The following is a 17,247-nucleotide window of genomic DNA, read 5'->3' on the forward strand; positions in this document are numbered from 1 at the left end:
CAGTAGTCATATGAAAAAATTATCTAAATCACTAATAATTAAAGAAATGCAAATGAAAACAACTCTGAGGTACTACCTCATACCCATCAGATTAGATTAGCTAAGATGACAGAAAAGGAAAATGACATATGGGGGAGAAGATATGAGAAAATAGATGCACTAATGAATAGCAGATAGAGCTGTGTACTAGTCTAACCACTCTGGAGAACAATTTGGAACTATGCCCAAAGGGCTATAAAACTGTTCAAACCCTTTCATCCAATAATATTGCTGCTAGGTCTGTATCCCAAAGAGATCAAATAAACGAGAAAAGGATCTATGTGTACAAAAATATTTATGGCAGCTATTTTGTGGTGGCAAAGAATTGGAAACTGACTGGAAACTCCATCAATTGTGGAGTGGCTGAATGAGCTATGGTGTATGACTGTGATGGAATGCTATTGTGTCATAAGAAATTATGAAAGGGATGGTTTTGGAAGAACCTGGGAAGATTTGTATGGACTAATGCAAAGTGAAGTGAGCAGAAACAGGAGAATAACTTACACAGTAACAGCAATATCATAGAGATAATCTACTGTGAAAGATTAGTAGCTCTTATCAATACAATGATCCACTACACTTTCAAAGGACTCATGATAAAAAATGCTCTCCACCTCCAGATAGCAAGCTAATGGATTTAGAGTGCAGACTGAAGCATATTTTTTCACATCCCTTTTCTTTTTTATAACATGGCTAATGCAGAAATATGTTTTGCATGACTTCATATGAGTAATGAGTATTGTATTTCTTACCTTCTCAGTGGGTGGGGGAGGGGTTGGAGAGAGGGAGAGAATTTGGAACTAGTGTCTACTAGTTCCTTCTTCAGAGAAAATTTTTATAATATTGAGGAGAGAGGCTTTTTGTGTAATCTGTAACTCCTTGGCTTCTCTCATTTCTTCTTACTGAACCATGTACCCCATGAAGCAAAGAATAAAATATATGTGTACGTATAAATGATTAATCACATAGGGCAACATATAACAAGTGTCTAATGATAGTTGACACTAAGTTCTATAAGAATTCAGAGGAGGGAGTGGTCATCATGACCTGGAAGGAGGTCAAGAAAAAGTGGTCAAGGTAGGAGGTTGGCCCTAAAATTTAGTTTATACATGGATTGTACCTGAAAAAGGTTCAAGTAGTATGGGGAGGGACAGGTGTAATAAATAAGAGGTGTGTTGGGGAAATAGTCCTTATTAATAGTGATCAGTCCTGACTTCCTTTCATATGTGGAGTCTCATAGAAATATACAGGTGGCTAGGTAGCGTAGTAGATAGCACTCTGGGCCTGGAGTCAAGAAGACTTATCTTTTTGAGTTCAAATCTGACCTCAGACACTTATTAGCTGTGTGACCCTGGGCAAGTCACTTAACCCTGTTTGCCTGGGTTTCCTCAACCGTAAAATGATCTGAAGAAGTGCGATGAATGACAAACCCCAGAAGACAGAGTTTTGGTGTAATTAATAATCCATTTATTAATTAGGCTATCTAAAAATCAATAAATTGATGGTCAATAGTTTCTTTCATCAACCAAAGACCGCTGGTAGAGAAGCTGAATGTCAGGGAATGCCCCTGACAAGTGAAAACCAACCTTGATTGGTAGACATTTAATGAGGAGGTAGACTAGAAGTCTTCAGCTCCTCTTGCCAAGAACATGACTTGATCATGAGACTCAGCCACCTCCAGCAATCTGGGCAGGGAAATCATCTCTATCCAGACCACTCTGGTTGGTTTTCTCCTTCATGAGCTGGGTCACTTTAAACTCTAATGGAGGAGCGCAAGGACTGAGACTCATTTCCTCTGGGTAAAAACTCACCTGGACTGGATTCTGTTTACACCCTAGAGAAAAATGAGGCTTCCTAGTTGGGTGCAGTCCCGCCCAAGATTGAAGGAGCTTGTACCTTGAAGGTTACAGCAATCTCATCCATAAACCATATCCTTCAGAGATTGACTTTTCACAGGGGCTGGGTTTGAAATGAGGAAACTGAGGAGAAAAGCCTGGAACCCATTTAACAATTGATTATTAATAAAATAGTAAAATAGTAATTTCTCACAGAAGGAAATGCAAACCACTCCAGCGTCTTTGTCAAGAAAACCCCAAATGGGGTCACAAAGAGTCAGACACAAATGAAGTACTCAACCACAACCACAATAGAAATGCACATTGTTTGTAATGAGCCATCAGCAACTAAAATTGATTATTAGAAGGTCCTGTGAGTGCAAGATTTCAGATACTATGAAAGGGAAAATAGAAATTGGTGTGGTAAGTTTTTGTGGGAGATGGTGTGCAGCCTGGACCTTTGATTTCATTGGTGCAGGGAACTTCTGGTGTGGGAACTCCTACCACGAATTCATATCAGCAACTTCTCTGTAACTTATAGTCGTAACACATTTGACTTGCTTGTGCCCACATAGCTAGTAAGGTCTGAGGAAAGATTTGAACCCAGGTCTTCCCATCACCAATAATATAACCAGCCTTTTTCTCTGAGGCATGATACTTAAAATATAAAATGTACTTCTATTTTTCAAAGCCTTATTTCTCACATTTTCTCATGTGTTATTACAATTGTACTGTATATTTAATTCAACACAATGACAGGAAATGAGGCATGATCCTTTCCCTTTCCTGAGTAAACATTCTTTTCAGATAAAAAGAATCCCTTTCAGTCTCCTATACATCTATTGTGCAATCAAGTTCTCTTTATTTGTTGTTTTTTACTTTTTAATTCCTGCACTTAGAACATGCGATTCTATATCTTGTTTTCAATCTCATCCTACAGGTACCATCAAGAGAACTGTTCAGCAATGCCCAGTGCCTCCACTCTGGGTCATCTCTCTGAGCGTAAGAAGCTTCCCGATGGGGACCAGAATGCCTTTCGACCCTTGCCCATCCCCTCACAGAGAAGCTGCTTATCTACTGTATCCAATGGCATCTCTGGCAATAGCCTCTCATCGGTGACTAACGGAACAGAAAGTATCCTGTCCTCCACAGCAAACACAAAAGAATTCCAAACACCATCAGATCAGAAGAACTCTCAGAGTGAAATCCAATTCAAATTCAATGGTGATGGAAATGACTTCTACTCCAGTAGCGCTCTTTTGCCTAGCAACCCAAACCTGGAGAAAAAGGAGTCTGAGATTCACCTGTATATTATTTCTACTACTTCACCCATGTTCCTGCACTTAAAAAGCTCATGGAATAATTACATCATAGTAAGTGTTCTCTACTATGCCTCACTGACTCTCCAGGAGTATACTAGTATCAGGACAATAAAGCCAGCCGTCAGGTTGGGCATCATATTCCTGATAGTGTTAAGAACTGCCAAAAGGCTCATCTGCCAGAAGAAAATAGGAAGGCTTTTGAATAGTTAATACAAAAGGCTACGAGCAAATCTGAATTTTCTCTGACAATAAGTTAAAAATATTTTATCTATTTGAAATCCCTCTGTAGAAGGGATTAACCTTTTTTTGGTTGTCATGGCCTCCTCTGACAGTCTGGACCCTTTCCCAGAATAATGTTTTTAAATGCATAAAATCAAATACATAGTGTTACAAAGGAAACCAATTATATTGAAAAATAATTATTAAAAAACGTGTGTGTATGTGTACACACACACCCATACTCACCTACACACCTACACACACACACACACACACTCATACTCACCAAATTCACAGACCTCTTCCTTAATCTGTCCAGGAGACCATGGACCCCTTGGTTCAAAGTGCTCCCATGACATTAATACATGAATTGCACCTGAAAAAGGTTCTAGAAGTATGGGGAGAGAGAAGTATAATAAGCAAGAGGTGTATTGGGGAAATTACTGTTAATAGTGATCAGTCCTGACTTCCTTTTATATGAATAATTTTTCTTTGTGGGGTCCCATAGAATTTAAGCCCATTTGTCTATATATTAAAAAAAAAAGAATATTTAATTATAGTCATTCAGTTGTTTTGCAGTCATGTCTGACTCTTTGTGACTCCATTTAGGGTTTTCTTGGCAGAGATACTGGAATAGTTTGCTATTTCCTTCTCCAGCTCATTTTACAGATGAGGAAACAGAGGCCAATAGGGTTAAGTGACTTGCCCAGGGTCACACAGCTAGTAAGTATCTGAGGCCAGATCTGAACATAGGAAGATGAGTCTTCCTGATTCCAGGCCTGGATGCTCTATCCATTGTGTCACCTAGCACCCAAAGGATACTTAAATTAGGCCCTAAATATGTCCACATAAAAACCTGAATTAGCAGCACATAAATTGGATGAGTGATTTTCGGATTCTGAACTTTGGAACTTTTCTAGGCACAGATAGTGAAAACAATTTGAGAAAGCTTTCCCCCTTCACTATCAGTTCCAGAGCTCCCTCAAGGCTTAGCTTACAGATAACTTGCTATGCTAGGCTCATCTGGATCCTCCCAGTTGTTCATGCTTTCTCTTCTCCCCTAATTATCCCACATTTACATTTGTTTTGTCTTTATCTCTACTTTTCCTTTGGTATCTGCAGTCCATAGCATGGTCTTTAGCACATAATGGAGGCCCTTAAGAATGGAGAGATAAATGTATATGTTATATATATACATATTATATATGTGTGTGTATATAATTGTGCCCTTCTAGAATTCAGCAGTTAGTAAGTTATAAAGTCAATGAGATGTAAGTGTGTTGAGGTTGAGCCTATTTCATATGGAAAAAGATGGATTATTTCACACCTTGTAGAAGAAATAAGGATTTGAATTTGTGTTTGCATATGAAAAGAAAGCAGAATTCCTCCTCCCCCCAGATTACTTAGACACCTTTTTCCCAGGTACTTATTTGCATAGACCAACAGTAATACCTTAGATTAAAAAAAAAAAAAACCAAACTAATTTGGGAGAACCTCAAACTTCAAAAGATGCATGGTAATTATTGGGTAAATGGCCATTATACACCCAGTCTACAGAGATGAAAATTTGGGAAATATACTGGATTATCATCATAAGTTAGGGTGAGGTCTTTTTCACTGAGATTCTTTATACCCCTGAATCAGAAAGAGTGGTCAAAAGGTTAAAGCTAACCTCTGTTCTCATGCCTCCTGCCTAAGAGATGGCAAGTGTCAGGGTACGCGTGAATCCTGAGGATGTATGTATAATTGGAAAAGCTTTTACTAGTCCTGGAGTAAGGGTCCCTACTTTTCCTTGGAATAGTGCAGCTGAACTTGAAGTTGGAGGTGCTGGAGAATAGAGCTGCCATGGAGGAGCAAGTCAAGGGAGTTGTGTGGATCAACTCATTTAGTAGAAAGGTTTTCCTCTATGAGGAGTAAATCTAGCTGAGCAGGTCTAGTGCAGATACTACACCCAGTAGTGATAATGCTGAAGTAGAGAGTCACCTTGGCCATGTGTTTTCCTAGATGCATGCCTCACTGCCATTGTATTTTGTTTGTTGCTGCTCAATCTGTGGGTGTAGTGTGCATTTGTGAGAGAGTATGCCCAAGGTTTATGGGGAAGATTTTTGGTTAACTACTGTTCTTGCTATGCTCTTTGAGTAAATGTGTTTCTTAAGAGCTAATTGAGTTTACTGACTGACTGTTAATGGAAAGCACATTGGTGGGGGCTTATGGATTATAGTTTTAAAAAAGCAGTGTCATAGGGAATACCCATGAACCCTGTTAGTAGTAACCCTTCTGGAGACTCAACTGGTGAATGTGAGGGAAAACTAGGTGAATATCCCGGAGGGAGTTCTATAGTATGGGCATTGTCCAGCTATTTAGGTAACCTATGCATTTGCAGAGATCCATTGGAGAGATTCTTCATCTTGGACTTTCCTCCTAGTATATCCTAGTTTTACAGAGAAAAATTAGCATATATTTTAATTTGTTTTAGACTATAATTAGGCAATTAATTTTCTGGTGTTACTTTTGCAAGGTAACGTTTGCATGGTTGAATGTTTAAATACTGATACTTCTTGTATTACTGTGTTCATTAGAAGTTCAGAGGCAATGTACTTGTGTACATGTTGTATCTCTCTAATATGGATGTTGCATCCCTTGAGCACTGGTGCCTTGTTATATACCTTGAGTCACACAAAGGACTCTTATGTAAAGGTGCGACACATGACTTAAAGAAATGCGTATTGAGAACATTTTTCAAGATGCTATCTGTTTCTCCAGGAAGTATGAAAGTGCTCATTGAGTGATCCCTCTGGGGAAAAACATGATATGTCTGGGTGAGAAATGAGGCTAAAACATTACATCATTGATGTATACTTTCCACGGTGTCCCACTTCCACCAAATTCTCATTTGATTGCCACAGAGAGGTGGCACTGGACCTGGAGTCAGATCCTGCCACAGACACTTAGCTGTTTGGTCAAGTCACATAACGTTTCCCTGCCTCATTTTTTCATCTGTAAAATGATGGGGATAACAGTGGGGATGATAACTCCCAGAGTTGTTAGGGCTAGAAAATAAGATATTTGTAAAACATTTTTAAAAACCTTAAAGCACTATGTAAGCACAGTTATCATTATCATTGTCACTACAAGCATTCTTGCCATATGACTTCAGGTTTCAGTCGTCAAACACTATAAAATTCCAAAAGCAGACAGGACTGTTCACTGGGACAGGAGAATGACTGAAATAATTTCTTATTACATGTATCTTACGTTTTTATGGGGGAGAATGCAAGTGTATCTGTCTATCCATCTATCTGTTCTTCATCATCATCTAACCATCATCTATCATCTCTCTGTCTCTGTCTGTCTCTGTCTCTGTCTGTCTCTCTCTGTCTGTCTCTGTCTCTCTCTGTCTCTGTCTCTCTGTCTCTGTCTGTCTCTGTCTCTCTCTGTCTCTGTCTCTCTGTCTCTCTCTCTCTTTGTCTTCCCCTCCCGTCTCTCTCTCTGTCACTCTCTCTCTATTTTGTCTATCACCTATTTATCTATTATCTTGCTATCATCTATCAATATTTACCTATGTGTGTATACAGAATAAACGTAAAGAGAATAGATACCAATAAATCCAAAGCTGTTAAATATAAGGTAGATGGCACTAACAGTCAAAGGGATCCAGAAAGGTTTCATGTAGTAACTGGTTGAAATGCATCTTGAAGGAAAAGAGATTCTGTGAGGCAGAGGTGAGGAGAGAGGGCATACAAGGTATGTGTGACAGGGAGGATTGTGAAACAGAGCTACAAAGGTGAGGGTGGAGACATATTGTTGACAGCCTTGAATGCCATGCCAAGGAGTATGTATTTTCTTTGGTAGGTAGTAAAGAGCCACTGAAAATTTGGGCATGATGGGGTCAGACCTGTGCTGCAGGAAGATTATTTGGATTGGAATGGACTGGAGAAGGGAGAGGAATTGGGGCCAAGAAGACAAATTCTGGAAAAATTTATCTTTGGAAATCTTTTAAAGTTGGGTAGATTCTCATCTATTAGGGGTTGGAAATCTCTGAAAAGTATCATTCTATAATAAGAAGTTGTTATTAAATAATATAATAACACTAGTACAATAAAATATTATAACAATAATGAGTTATTATTAAATTATTTTTAATAGTGAAATAGTAAAATGGGTTTATTATTAAATAATATTATTATATGACAGTAAGTTAATAAGTGATGATAAATAATAGCTTATTATTAAATGATTAGTAACAATTAAGAAATAATAATGAAATATAAGAAGTTTGTTATTAAATAATATAGTGCTATTATAATAATATATCATAACATGACAATGAACTAACAAATAATGATAAATAATAGTTTATTATTAAATAATTAGTAATAAATAATAATGAAATAACATAATAAGAAGTTTATTGTTAAATATATCCTAACTCTACTTTTTCCCTCCCTCATCTAGCAAGCCACTCTCTTGCAAGATCCACTGTATGCCAGCAAGTTCACTTCTACAACTGGATGTCAGAAGCCATATAGGTATGGCTGTAATAACTATAATATTAGGTTAAGGTTTTTTACAAATGGAAGAAATCTGTGTGTACAATAAATATGATCTCCTTTTTCTTATACTGTCCTAGCCTATCGGCATGTGCTGAGCTAAGGGTTCTTTACTACCAGTGAATTTAGAAGCAAAGGTAGAATGCAATCAATTGAAGACTTTCTATACCTCCATTCTGGATCTTTTCAGAAAGGACTTCATCTTTATGGCAATACTCTATAGTTGCTGCCTTAAATAGGGTTTAAGTAAAGTACTTATTTAAGGGTGTTACCTGTAGAAGGAGGCTTGCCTCATGTTTTATGTGAGATTCCTAAAGTCTAAATTTCAATAGATATTCAGAGTTAAATGGGACTTCAGAGGTTATCTAGTCACTTTACAGATGAGGAAACTGAGTCCCAGGGAAGTTATCACAAGGTCATACAGGAAGAGTGGAGATCTGGATCCTGGAACTAATCTTAAAAGGTAGCATAGTGTAGTACAACAATTCTTGAAATTTTAGGTCACAGAATCCCTTTATGTTCTTAAGTATGATTGAGGATTCCCAAACCTTTTGTTTATGTGGGCTGTATTTATTGGTACCATGTCAGAAATGGAAAAAAAATTTTAGTATTATTACGAAAATAATTTTGACTTTGAGGATCCCTTGAAAGAGTCTTGGGGTGCATCCAGGAGTCCCCAGACCACACTTTGAGAACTGCTAATACATAGTACATCGAAATTTGGTTCAAATCTTGGTTTTAATACTTATTGGCCATTTGACCATTGGCCAATTATTTTACATCTATGAATCTCAATTTCTTCACTTGTGAAATAGGCATAATAGGTCTTATGCGATCATTTTCAGAGAGAAATTGTGAGGAAAGTGTTCCATATGCCTTAAAGTCCTTTGAGTTATTATTGTCATTAACAAAACTATAGGTAACATACAGGGCAATGGAAGGATGCGTAGTATTTGTCTAGGGGCTGCTTTGCACTTAATAAATAGATACACCTTGGTGGCGCAGTGAATAAAGTACTGGATCTGGGAGTCAGGAAGACCTGAGTTTAAATCTAGTCTCAGCCACTTACTAACTGTATAACCCAACATGACTTAAAAAAAATCTCTGCCTCAGTTTCCTTATCTGTAAAATAGAAATAATATTAGCACCTACCTTCTAGGGTTGTTGTGAGGATAAAATGAGATATTCATAAAGTACTTTGCAAACCTTAAAGCACTCTATAAATGCTAGCTATCATTATTATTAAATGCTTTTTCATTCATTCATTCACATTACCCATATAATACAGGAAGTGTTCAGGTTATAAAAGAGAAAAGGAACATGCATGTCCAGAAAAGGAGGAGGGCTTGTCATGTTATAAAAGTCAACAGATTGGCAGCTTGAGAGTTGAACTATAACCACAAGCTATTAAAAGAACTGGAGGAAGGCTGCCAACACGCGTCATACGGATTAGAATCACAGAATGCAAAGAGTGTAGGTGTTCCCATCTCCATCTCTGCTGGGAGTACCAGCTGATCAGATCACTCATCCATCAAAGTTAGAGTCATAACTGGAAAAGTTTTCACTGGGGGCAAAAACAATTTAACAGGATGGATTTATAATAATATATTATATATTAGAACAATATATTAATAATAGGTAATAATTTGCTAATAATAATAGCAAACATTTATAAAGTGCTTATTATGTGCCAGGCACTGTGCCAAGCACTTACCTCATTTGAGCCTCACAACAACCCTGGGAGGTAGGTGCCATTACTATTCCCCTTGTACAGATGGGGAAACTGAGGCAGAGTTTAAGTGACTTGCCTATGGTCACACAGCTAGAAAGTGTCTGAGGTTAGGTTTGAACTTGGGTCTTCCTGACTCTAGGTCCATCACTAGATTCACTGTACCACCTAGCTGCCTGTAAGCAATTCAAACAATTATTTTAATTTATTGTTAATTATAAATTAACTAAATAGAATGGATGGAAATGGGGCTGTGACACAAAAGACAGTCCAAATTTGATTGCGAAAGAGGACAGTCTGCCCTTCACCCTCACAGGTCATTTAGAAAGAGGTGCTGTAATGATAGGGCCCTCCAGCATCTTTCATATTTTGGGGGGCCTGGATAACTCCTGAGTTGCATGTTGCCCTCATTGGTCTACATGACAGAAACTATCTCTAAGTAGTATTAGAGATCCCATTCCTTTCCTTGTAAGGTTCTCCCCAGGCTTCAGGGCTTGGGTTTCATGGATTACTAGGTCAGAGTGCTCAACCTGGAATCTGGCCTGAGACACTTCAAGTGACTTACCCTCTCTGTGACTCAATTTCCTCATCTGTAAAATGAGGATAGTCATAGCATCTCCTTTCCTGTGTTCTTGTGAGAATAAAATAAGATGATATTTGTATGATGCTTTGCAAACCTTAAAGTGTTTTAAAATATTATTATTGCCAATGAGAGTCCTCTCTCAATTCAGGGGCATGGAAGTGATGGGTCAATTCCCAGGTCCTTCTAGTAGCTATTTTTCCAACCAACTAAAAATGATATCTAGACCTTCGATATCTGAGAATCTCTTTAAAGAGGAATTCTTTCTGCCTTTCATCTAGCACTGGGAGTAGGAGTGAAATAACCAGAATGTAAAGATCTGGGTCCATATGGGTAGTATTAAATAGAGCAGAGGTCATTGGAATACAGAATGAGTGTATGTCAGTGCTGGGAAGTGATTGTCACTATGAGAGAAATTATTATTATATTAATAACCAATATTAAATTGGGATCCAGTCTTTTCTCCTCAATTTCCTCATTAAGGCTCAGCTCTTGTTAAAGTCAGTCTCTGAAAAAAAAAAAGTCAGTCTCTGAAGGACATGACTGATTGATGAGATTGCTCCTAGCCCTCAAGGAACATGATCTTCAATCTTGGGTGAGGTCCAAATAGGAGACCTTACTTCTGTGTAGCGTAGACACAGAATCCAGTCTGGGTGAGTTCTTACCCTGGGGAAAAAAGCCATTATCTTTGTACCCCTCCATTAGAGTTTAGGGTGACCCAGCTCATGAAGAAGAATACCAGCCTGAGTGGTCTGGATGGAGAGGGATTCACCTCTACAGATTGCTGAAGGTGGCTGAATCTCATGATCAAGCCCTGTTCTCAGCAGGGGGAGCTGAAGACTTCTGGCCCACCTCCTCACTAAATATCCACTAATCAGGGTTGATTTTCAATTGTTGAGGGAATTTTTTCAGAAAGGTTATTTAAAGCTTTCAGGATTTCCAGGATCTTTAGCTACCAAGAGAAACCACTACCCATCAATTTATTGATTGCTGACTAACCTAATTAGTAAGTTGATTATTGGTTACCCAGAAACTCTGTCTTGGGGTTTTTCATTCAACTATGAGCTTTACTCTCTTGATGATGAGAAGCCCTTTAGCTTGGTAGACCAACTTCTGTGAGGAACCTAACTGTTCAAATACTCTAGGGCTTAGCCATATCTGAAACCATGACACCCCTGATTCTCTATGGACTTGAAGTCAGGAAAACCTAAGTTTTAATTCTGCTTCTGACATTTACTAGCTGTGTGATCCTAGGCAAGACACCTTCCTCATATGTAAAATGGTGATAAGTAGTAGTACCCTCTTTCCAGAGTGGTGATGCAGATCAATTGAGACAAAATAGGTAAAGCATTTTGTAAACTTTGCCTAGCTGCTTCTCGCAGGTTCTCCTGTGAGGTTCTCCTGGCTTGGTATCCTGACAGCTTGGGCTGTCATGGTACAAATGCAATCCCACTTATCCCAGCCTCTCCTTGATGGAAGGTGTAATAGCCCATCCAACACCACCCAGACTTCCTCCAGCCAGGAGTGTCTTTGCTGCTTGGGTCATATGAGGTTTCACCTATGTGTAAGCTTCCTGTACCTGCTATTGGATTTGCTCAGGTCACAATATCACATACTTGTCTGAGGGACAGTTTCTGAGACAAGACATCTGATTGCAGCAGTCTGGAACACACACATCGGAAAAGTTAAACTGGTTTGGGTTGCGGAAGACATGGGGAAGGAAGTCCCCTCTTTATATGCCTTGGGAGAAATTTTCTGGTGTTTTGGGTTGTTCTCCTTTCTTATGGTCTGACTAGACAGCTGGGGTATGTGTGTGTGTGTGTGTGTGTATGTGTGTGTGTGTGTGTGTATCTGTGCACATGCACATGTGTGTGAGAAGTAACCTTTCCAAGGGGGCGGTGCCAAGCCTCAAAACTTCACTGCTAGCAAGGAAACTTTTCCTTGTTGTAATTAATTTCTATTACTGATAGTTTCTTGGGGAAAAATAAATGCACAGGACCAACATACCCAAGGGGAAGATGCCTTGTTTGGGGTAGGATAACTTTTATTGCCCAGGGAGAGTCATCATTTCCAGTAGGAATGGCTTTGGACATTCTGGATGTGTTAACACAAGGGCACTGATTAATCACTGCTTTACTTCTCTAAAGGTAATTTCTGCTAAAAGAATCCATTAAAACACTTTGGGGCCTTGAATTCTTGAAAACATTTTGAGGGGCAACTGTGCCATGATAGCTGATGAAAATGCCTTTTGGTACTGTGTAGAGCACAGGCCCTGGAATCAGGAGGCCCTGAAATCAAATCTGGCTTCAGGCACTTACTTATCAGTGTGACCCTGGGCAAGTCACTTGATTCCAATTGCCTCTAAAAAAAAAAAAAAAAAGAAAAGAAATCCATTGAGACAATCCTTTCTAATTTTGCGCAGCTCTATTTGTTACATAATTCTTTCTCCTATCAAGCTGTCAACTGCCACTCTGAAGCTTCAACTTCTTGTTTCCAGTCCTTCCTGCTGAGATTAAGCAAGATGCCTCTTTATGTGTCAGCCCTTCAGATACTTAGAAGCAGCTATTCTGTCTTGACTAAGACTTTGTTTTTCTTCTTTCTCCTACTTAGCTTTTAAAAAGTCACATTTGCTTTCCTTAGCAGTCATTTTGAGATTCAACTTATTCTGACCTTTATGGTTCTGCCATTATTTTAATAGGACCATGCTCCTTATTTATATGCATCCTCAGCTATATTCTTTCTGCACATGCATTTTTAAAATGAGTTGGTGAGTAAATTCTCTAGGTAGGGCAGCTAGGTGGCACAGTGGATAGAGTGTTTTGTCTGGAGTCAGGAAGATCTGAGTTTAAATCAGGCCTCAGACACTTGCTAGGTGTGTGACACTGGGCAAGTTGCTTAACCCTGTTTGCCTCAGTTTCCTCATCTGTAAAAGAAGTTGGAAAAGGAAATGGCAAACCACTCCAGTATCTTTGCCAAGAAAAACCCAAATAGGGTCACGAGGAGTTGTACATGACTGAAATGACTAAACAACAAAGCCCAATTAGTCTTTTTAGATTCCTGGCCCCCTCCGCCACGCCCCCCCCCCCCCCCCCCCCCCCGCCATTTTCTGTCCTAATCATTTGTGATTGTGTTGTCAGAATTTTGAGAACATCCCATCCATCTTGAGCCAACTTCCTTTTATAGATTCTGCTTACTTATCCTTTTCGGCTGTCGGTCAGACACTTTTGAATAGCGCCCTGGCAGTCAGTGTCTACATAATGTACTGAAGCTCTTCAGTTGTTGTCAGTTTCTGGAAAGGGGATGGAGCTGGATCCTCCGAGACCACACCTATCTCCTCCCCCAGGGGCCAGCACCGGGCAAAACCTTTACTTTCTCTTTCTTCTTTTTTAACACTGGATAGGTGAAAACTGCTTATCCTCTGGCACCTACTTCAAAGCGACCTGCCGGTGAACGAAAGACTCACTTAGTCCTGGGGCAGAAAGAAAAGTCCTAGGTTCTACTTAAGATTCTGTCTCTTGCTTTATGTCCTCAGATCAGTACCTAGATCCGGTCAATAGAACAGAATTGACTCTTCTGACGATTTTTTTTTTAAATTCCTGTATAAATTTCAGCCAGCCACTGCATCTTTCCTTGCTCTTTCTACCCATCCGTTTTCTACTATTATACAAAATGCAACATACAAATTGAAAAGCCAAGATCTTATATAAGGAGAGGCAAAATAAGAAAGAAACAAATGGATGCCAGTTAGTGACTAGTCATGGGGGAATGAGGGATCGGAGAGAGAGAACTTTTTTGGAGTATCTTTTGGTCTTAAAGGGACCCAATATTCTCAGTCTGAATTCTTTGTCCATACAGCAGAGGCTTTCTTTGAGACCCCTCAGCCATACTAAGCCCAAGTCTCATCATAACCGCAGCAAAGCTTCGGCAGGAACCCGATCATCCACTCTTCTTCTCTTGCCTCTCTCCTAGCTTTGCTTGATCTCTCTGCATCTCTCAGTTCAAAGGCTTCCTTTGGGCCAGTATAAATCCTTCCAAGTCTGAAAATTGAATGATGCATATGTTGAGAAAACTGCTTTTTGAAGACATTGGACTATAAATTCAAAGATCCTTAACTAGCTCCTGGATGGTTCTTCTTTTGCCCGACGAAAGCATTGAATCCTTTGAAACTGGGATTATGAATAGATGTAAATAGATGGCTTCATGGGTGCTAGGTCCTTATGACATTCTGAAATCTCTGGAATTTGTTTTTGTTCTCCCTATAGGTCTGAAGACATGATTAAACTATTCAGACAGCTGAAATCTGAACTCTTTCTTAAAGACAACACATTACGACAGATAGCCTGCTTATCTGCAGAACTTAAAGTAGCAGCCCAGAGAAACTTCATTTTCAGAAAGCTTTTCTGGAAAGTAAGTGGTTTTAAAAAATGTTTTAAAAATATTCATAAAATGTAGAACTTGGGTAGAGCCTTCCTAAACATATAACGGTAATCTGAAATTATACGAATAAACTTTTTGTCTCTTTTTAACACTGCATTTTAAAAATAAGTTTTATTGATATCTTCTTTTTACATTGCCTAAATCTCCTCCTGTATCTTCCCTTTCCTCCTCCCAGAAAGTCATCCCTTAAAAAGGAGCAGGGGGAGGGGAAATATTTTTAAAAGAAATAGAAAGAGGAAGAGAGGAAAAATCAGCAAAGCAAATCAATACATAGAAGAAAAATCTGACAATATATGCAATGTTCCACACCTCTGCAAAAGTGTGGGGGTGGTGCTTTCTCATATTTCTTCTTTAAGGATTTCCTTGTTTTTTGTCATTTTGCAATATTCATTTTTTAAAATTATTTTGCAGTTTTTGTTCTTTGCATTTACATTGTTAAAGCCATTGAATATATTGTTTTCTTGGCTCTGCTTGCTTTACTCTGCATTAGATCATGCAAATCTTTCCATGTTTCTCTATATCCATCACATTCATCATTTCTTACAGCACAGTGCTATTATTCCATTACATTCATGCACCACAATTTGTTTAGCCCTTCCTCAATCGATGAATGTCTATTTTACTTCCAATTTTTTGCTGCCACAAAACCAGCTGCTATAAATGTTTTGTTGTAATTATATGGAGCCTTTCTTTTTATCGGTGCATGTTGTTATTAATGTTTAAATGTAGGTGAGTTGCTAAATTAAATGTATGGAGGTGGCATAAAACATCAAACATATAATTATTTGTCTTACACTAGCTTTTGACTCAATTTTAGACCAATATAGGAAGGGTACTGAAAAGTCCAAGTGTTAGTGAAATCAAGGTTCTGAATTTGATCCTTTATATAGATCAGTTAGTTTCTTTTCTTATTCAATTTTATTTAATTTTTGAGTCCATATTCTCTCCCTCCCCCCTCTTCATCTTTCCTTCCCCCATTAAGAAAGCAAGAAAAACAAAATCCTTTACAAATATGTATAGTCAAGCAAAACAGATTCCCACAGGTCAGTTAGTTTCAGTAGCCAAAGGGAAACCCTCACTGACCAACCACATGGTTGTTTCTGGTCACAAGACTATGATGGCTGTTTTTTTTTGTTTTTTGTTTTTTTTACCTCTGACCTCTGCCTTGTCCTTCGAACCCCCATCTTGGCATCCTTTACTTAGGAACTGGGGGTCTCTTGGGATTTTTCATTTTCTTTCAGTAAGGTGTTAACGGCCTTAGCTGTGTGGTACAGGAGCAGCTGAATACCCCAGAGGCTCTGCTGGTGACAAAGGGAGATCCCATGAATAGATTGGATGGATTAGACCTCCACCAGAGTGGGAAAATAACTTAAAAGTAGGTCAGCAGTATCAGTCATTCATTGATCCATCAATTCGTAACCCCAAACTTGAAGAGACAGTACATTATGCATTTAATAAATTTTAAAGCCTTTCATTGTCAACTTGTCTAGCACAAGACTGAACACCCGGCTACTTTGATCAATAGACTAATAGATAAACAAAACGATTTGTTTCTGTCTTTCAAGATTCTCATTGCTTTAGGGCACTTGATACTTAATGAGAATTTGCTGAACTAGCACAGTTAAGGCTGCAGTCAATCAAATGAGTTAAAGGGGTTTCTCATCATTGCTGAGTTCAGTGGGAAAGTCTGAATCTTCCTAAGTCAGAGAGATATTTGATAAAACTCAAGAGAATCGCCTTCTTGAGATAGCAATTTATACTAAATTGAAATATAAAACTAGGGTCTAGTATTCTTTTTAACTGCCTTCCACATTTTGCTCAGCATACTACCATGTAAAATGCTCTGTAAATCTTTGTAATAGCTGACATTAGTGTTGTGCCTACTTATAGGGTTTGTTCTCTGGTTAAACTTAAACAAAAGACCTCCCCCTCCTCACCTTGGTTCATGCTATTCTCTCCACCTGGGATGTCTTCTATTTCTCCCCTCCTCCACCTTCTCCGTGGTTTAGTGATAAATAAAGATTCATAAATCTTTTGGTTTCTACCAACCAGATATAGTTTCCCTACTCCTTTGAGTGTTCATAACATCTCTGTTATAGTACTTAACTATATTTACCTCAAGAGACAGTGCTTTGCATACTTGCCTTTGTCAAGTAAGTCAAAGGAAAGAGTATTGAGCTTGGAGTTGGGAGAGACCTTGGGTTTGAAACCCCCCTTTTTTTTTTAAAAGAAAAGATCCGTTTACTCCTATTCTTTGTAGTGTTTTTCTATCTTTTAAAAATTTATTCATTTTTTTTAGTTTTTAACATCTATTTTTATAAGATTTTGAGTTTTAAATTTTCTTCCCCTCCTTCCCCTCCCTGCCTCAAGATGCCATATACAATCATATTAAACATATTGAAACTTCTTTCTTTCTGATACCAGCTGAGTGACCATGGGTAAATCAGTCTAACGCAGCCTTTATAAGATGGAGAATTAGTACTCAACTCGTGGAATTGTTATAAGAATTAAATGAGATAAAATTTATAAAGTCCTT

General features: G+C 38.5%; 1 protein-coding gene across 1 annotated transcript in view; it reads left to right on the top strand.

The window, feature by feature from the left end:
* C5H12orf56 (chromosome 5 C12orf56 homolog) overlaps positions 1-17,247 on the top strand; it is a 111,588-nt gene that overhangs the window by 55,510 nt on the left and 38,831 nt on the right. The window contains exons 4-6 of the mRNA XM_036761834.1: positions 2,815-3,247; positions 7,871-7,944; positions 14,537-14,681. Of these exons, the coding sequence (XP_036617729.1) occupies positions 2,815-3,247; positions 7,871-7,944; positions 14,537-14,681 (652 nt within the window). The remainder of the gene's footprint in view (positions 1-2,814; positions 3,248-7,870; positions 7,945-14,536; positions 14,682-17,247) is intronic.

This window comes from Trichosurus vulpecula, chromosome 5 (genome assembly GCF_011100635.1).
Source record: "Trichosurus vulpecula isolate mTriVul1 chromosome 5, mTriVul1.pri, whole genome shotgun sequence".
NCBI lineage: Eukaryota > Metazoa > Chordata > Mammalia > Diprotodontia > Phalangeridae > Trichosurus > Trichosurus vulpecula.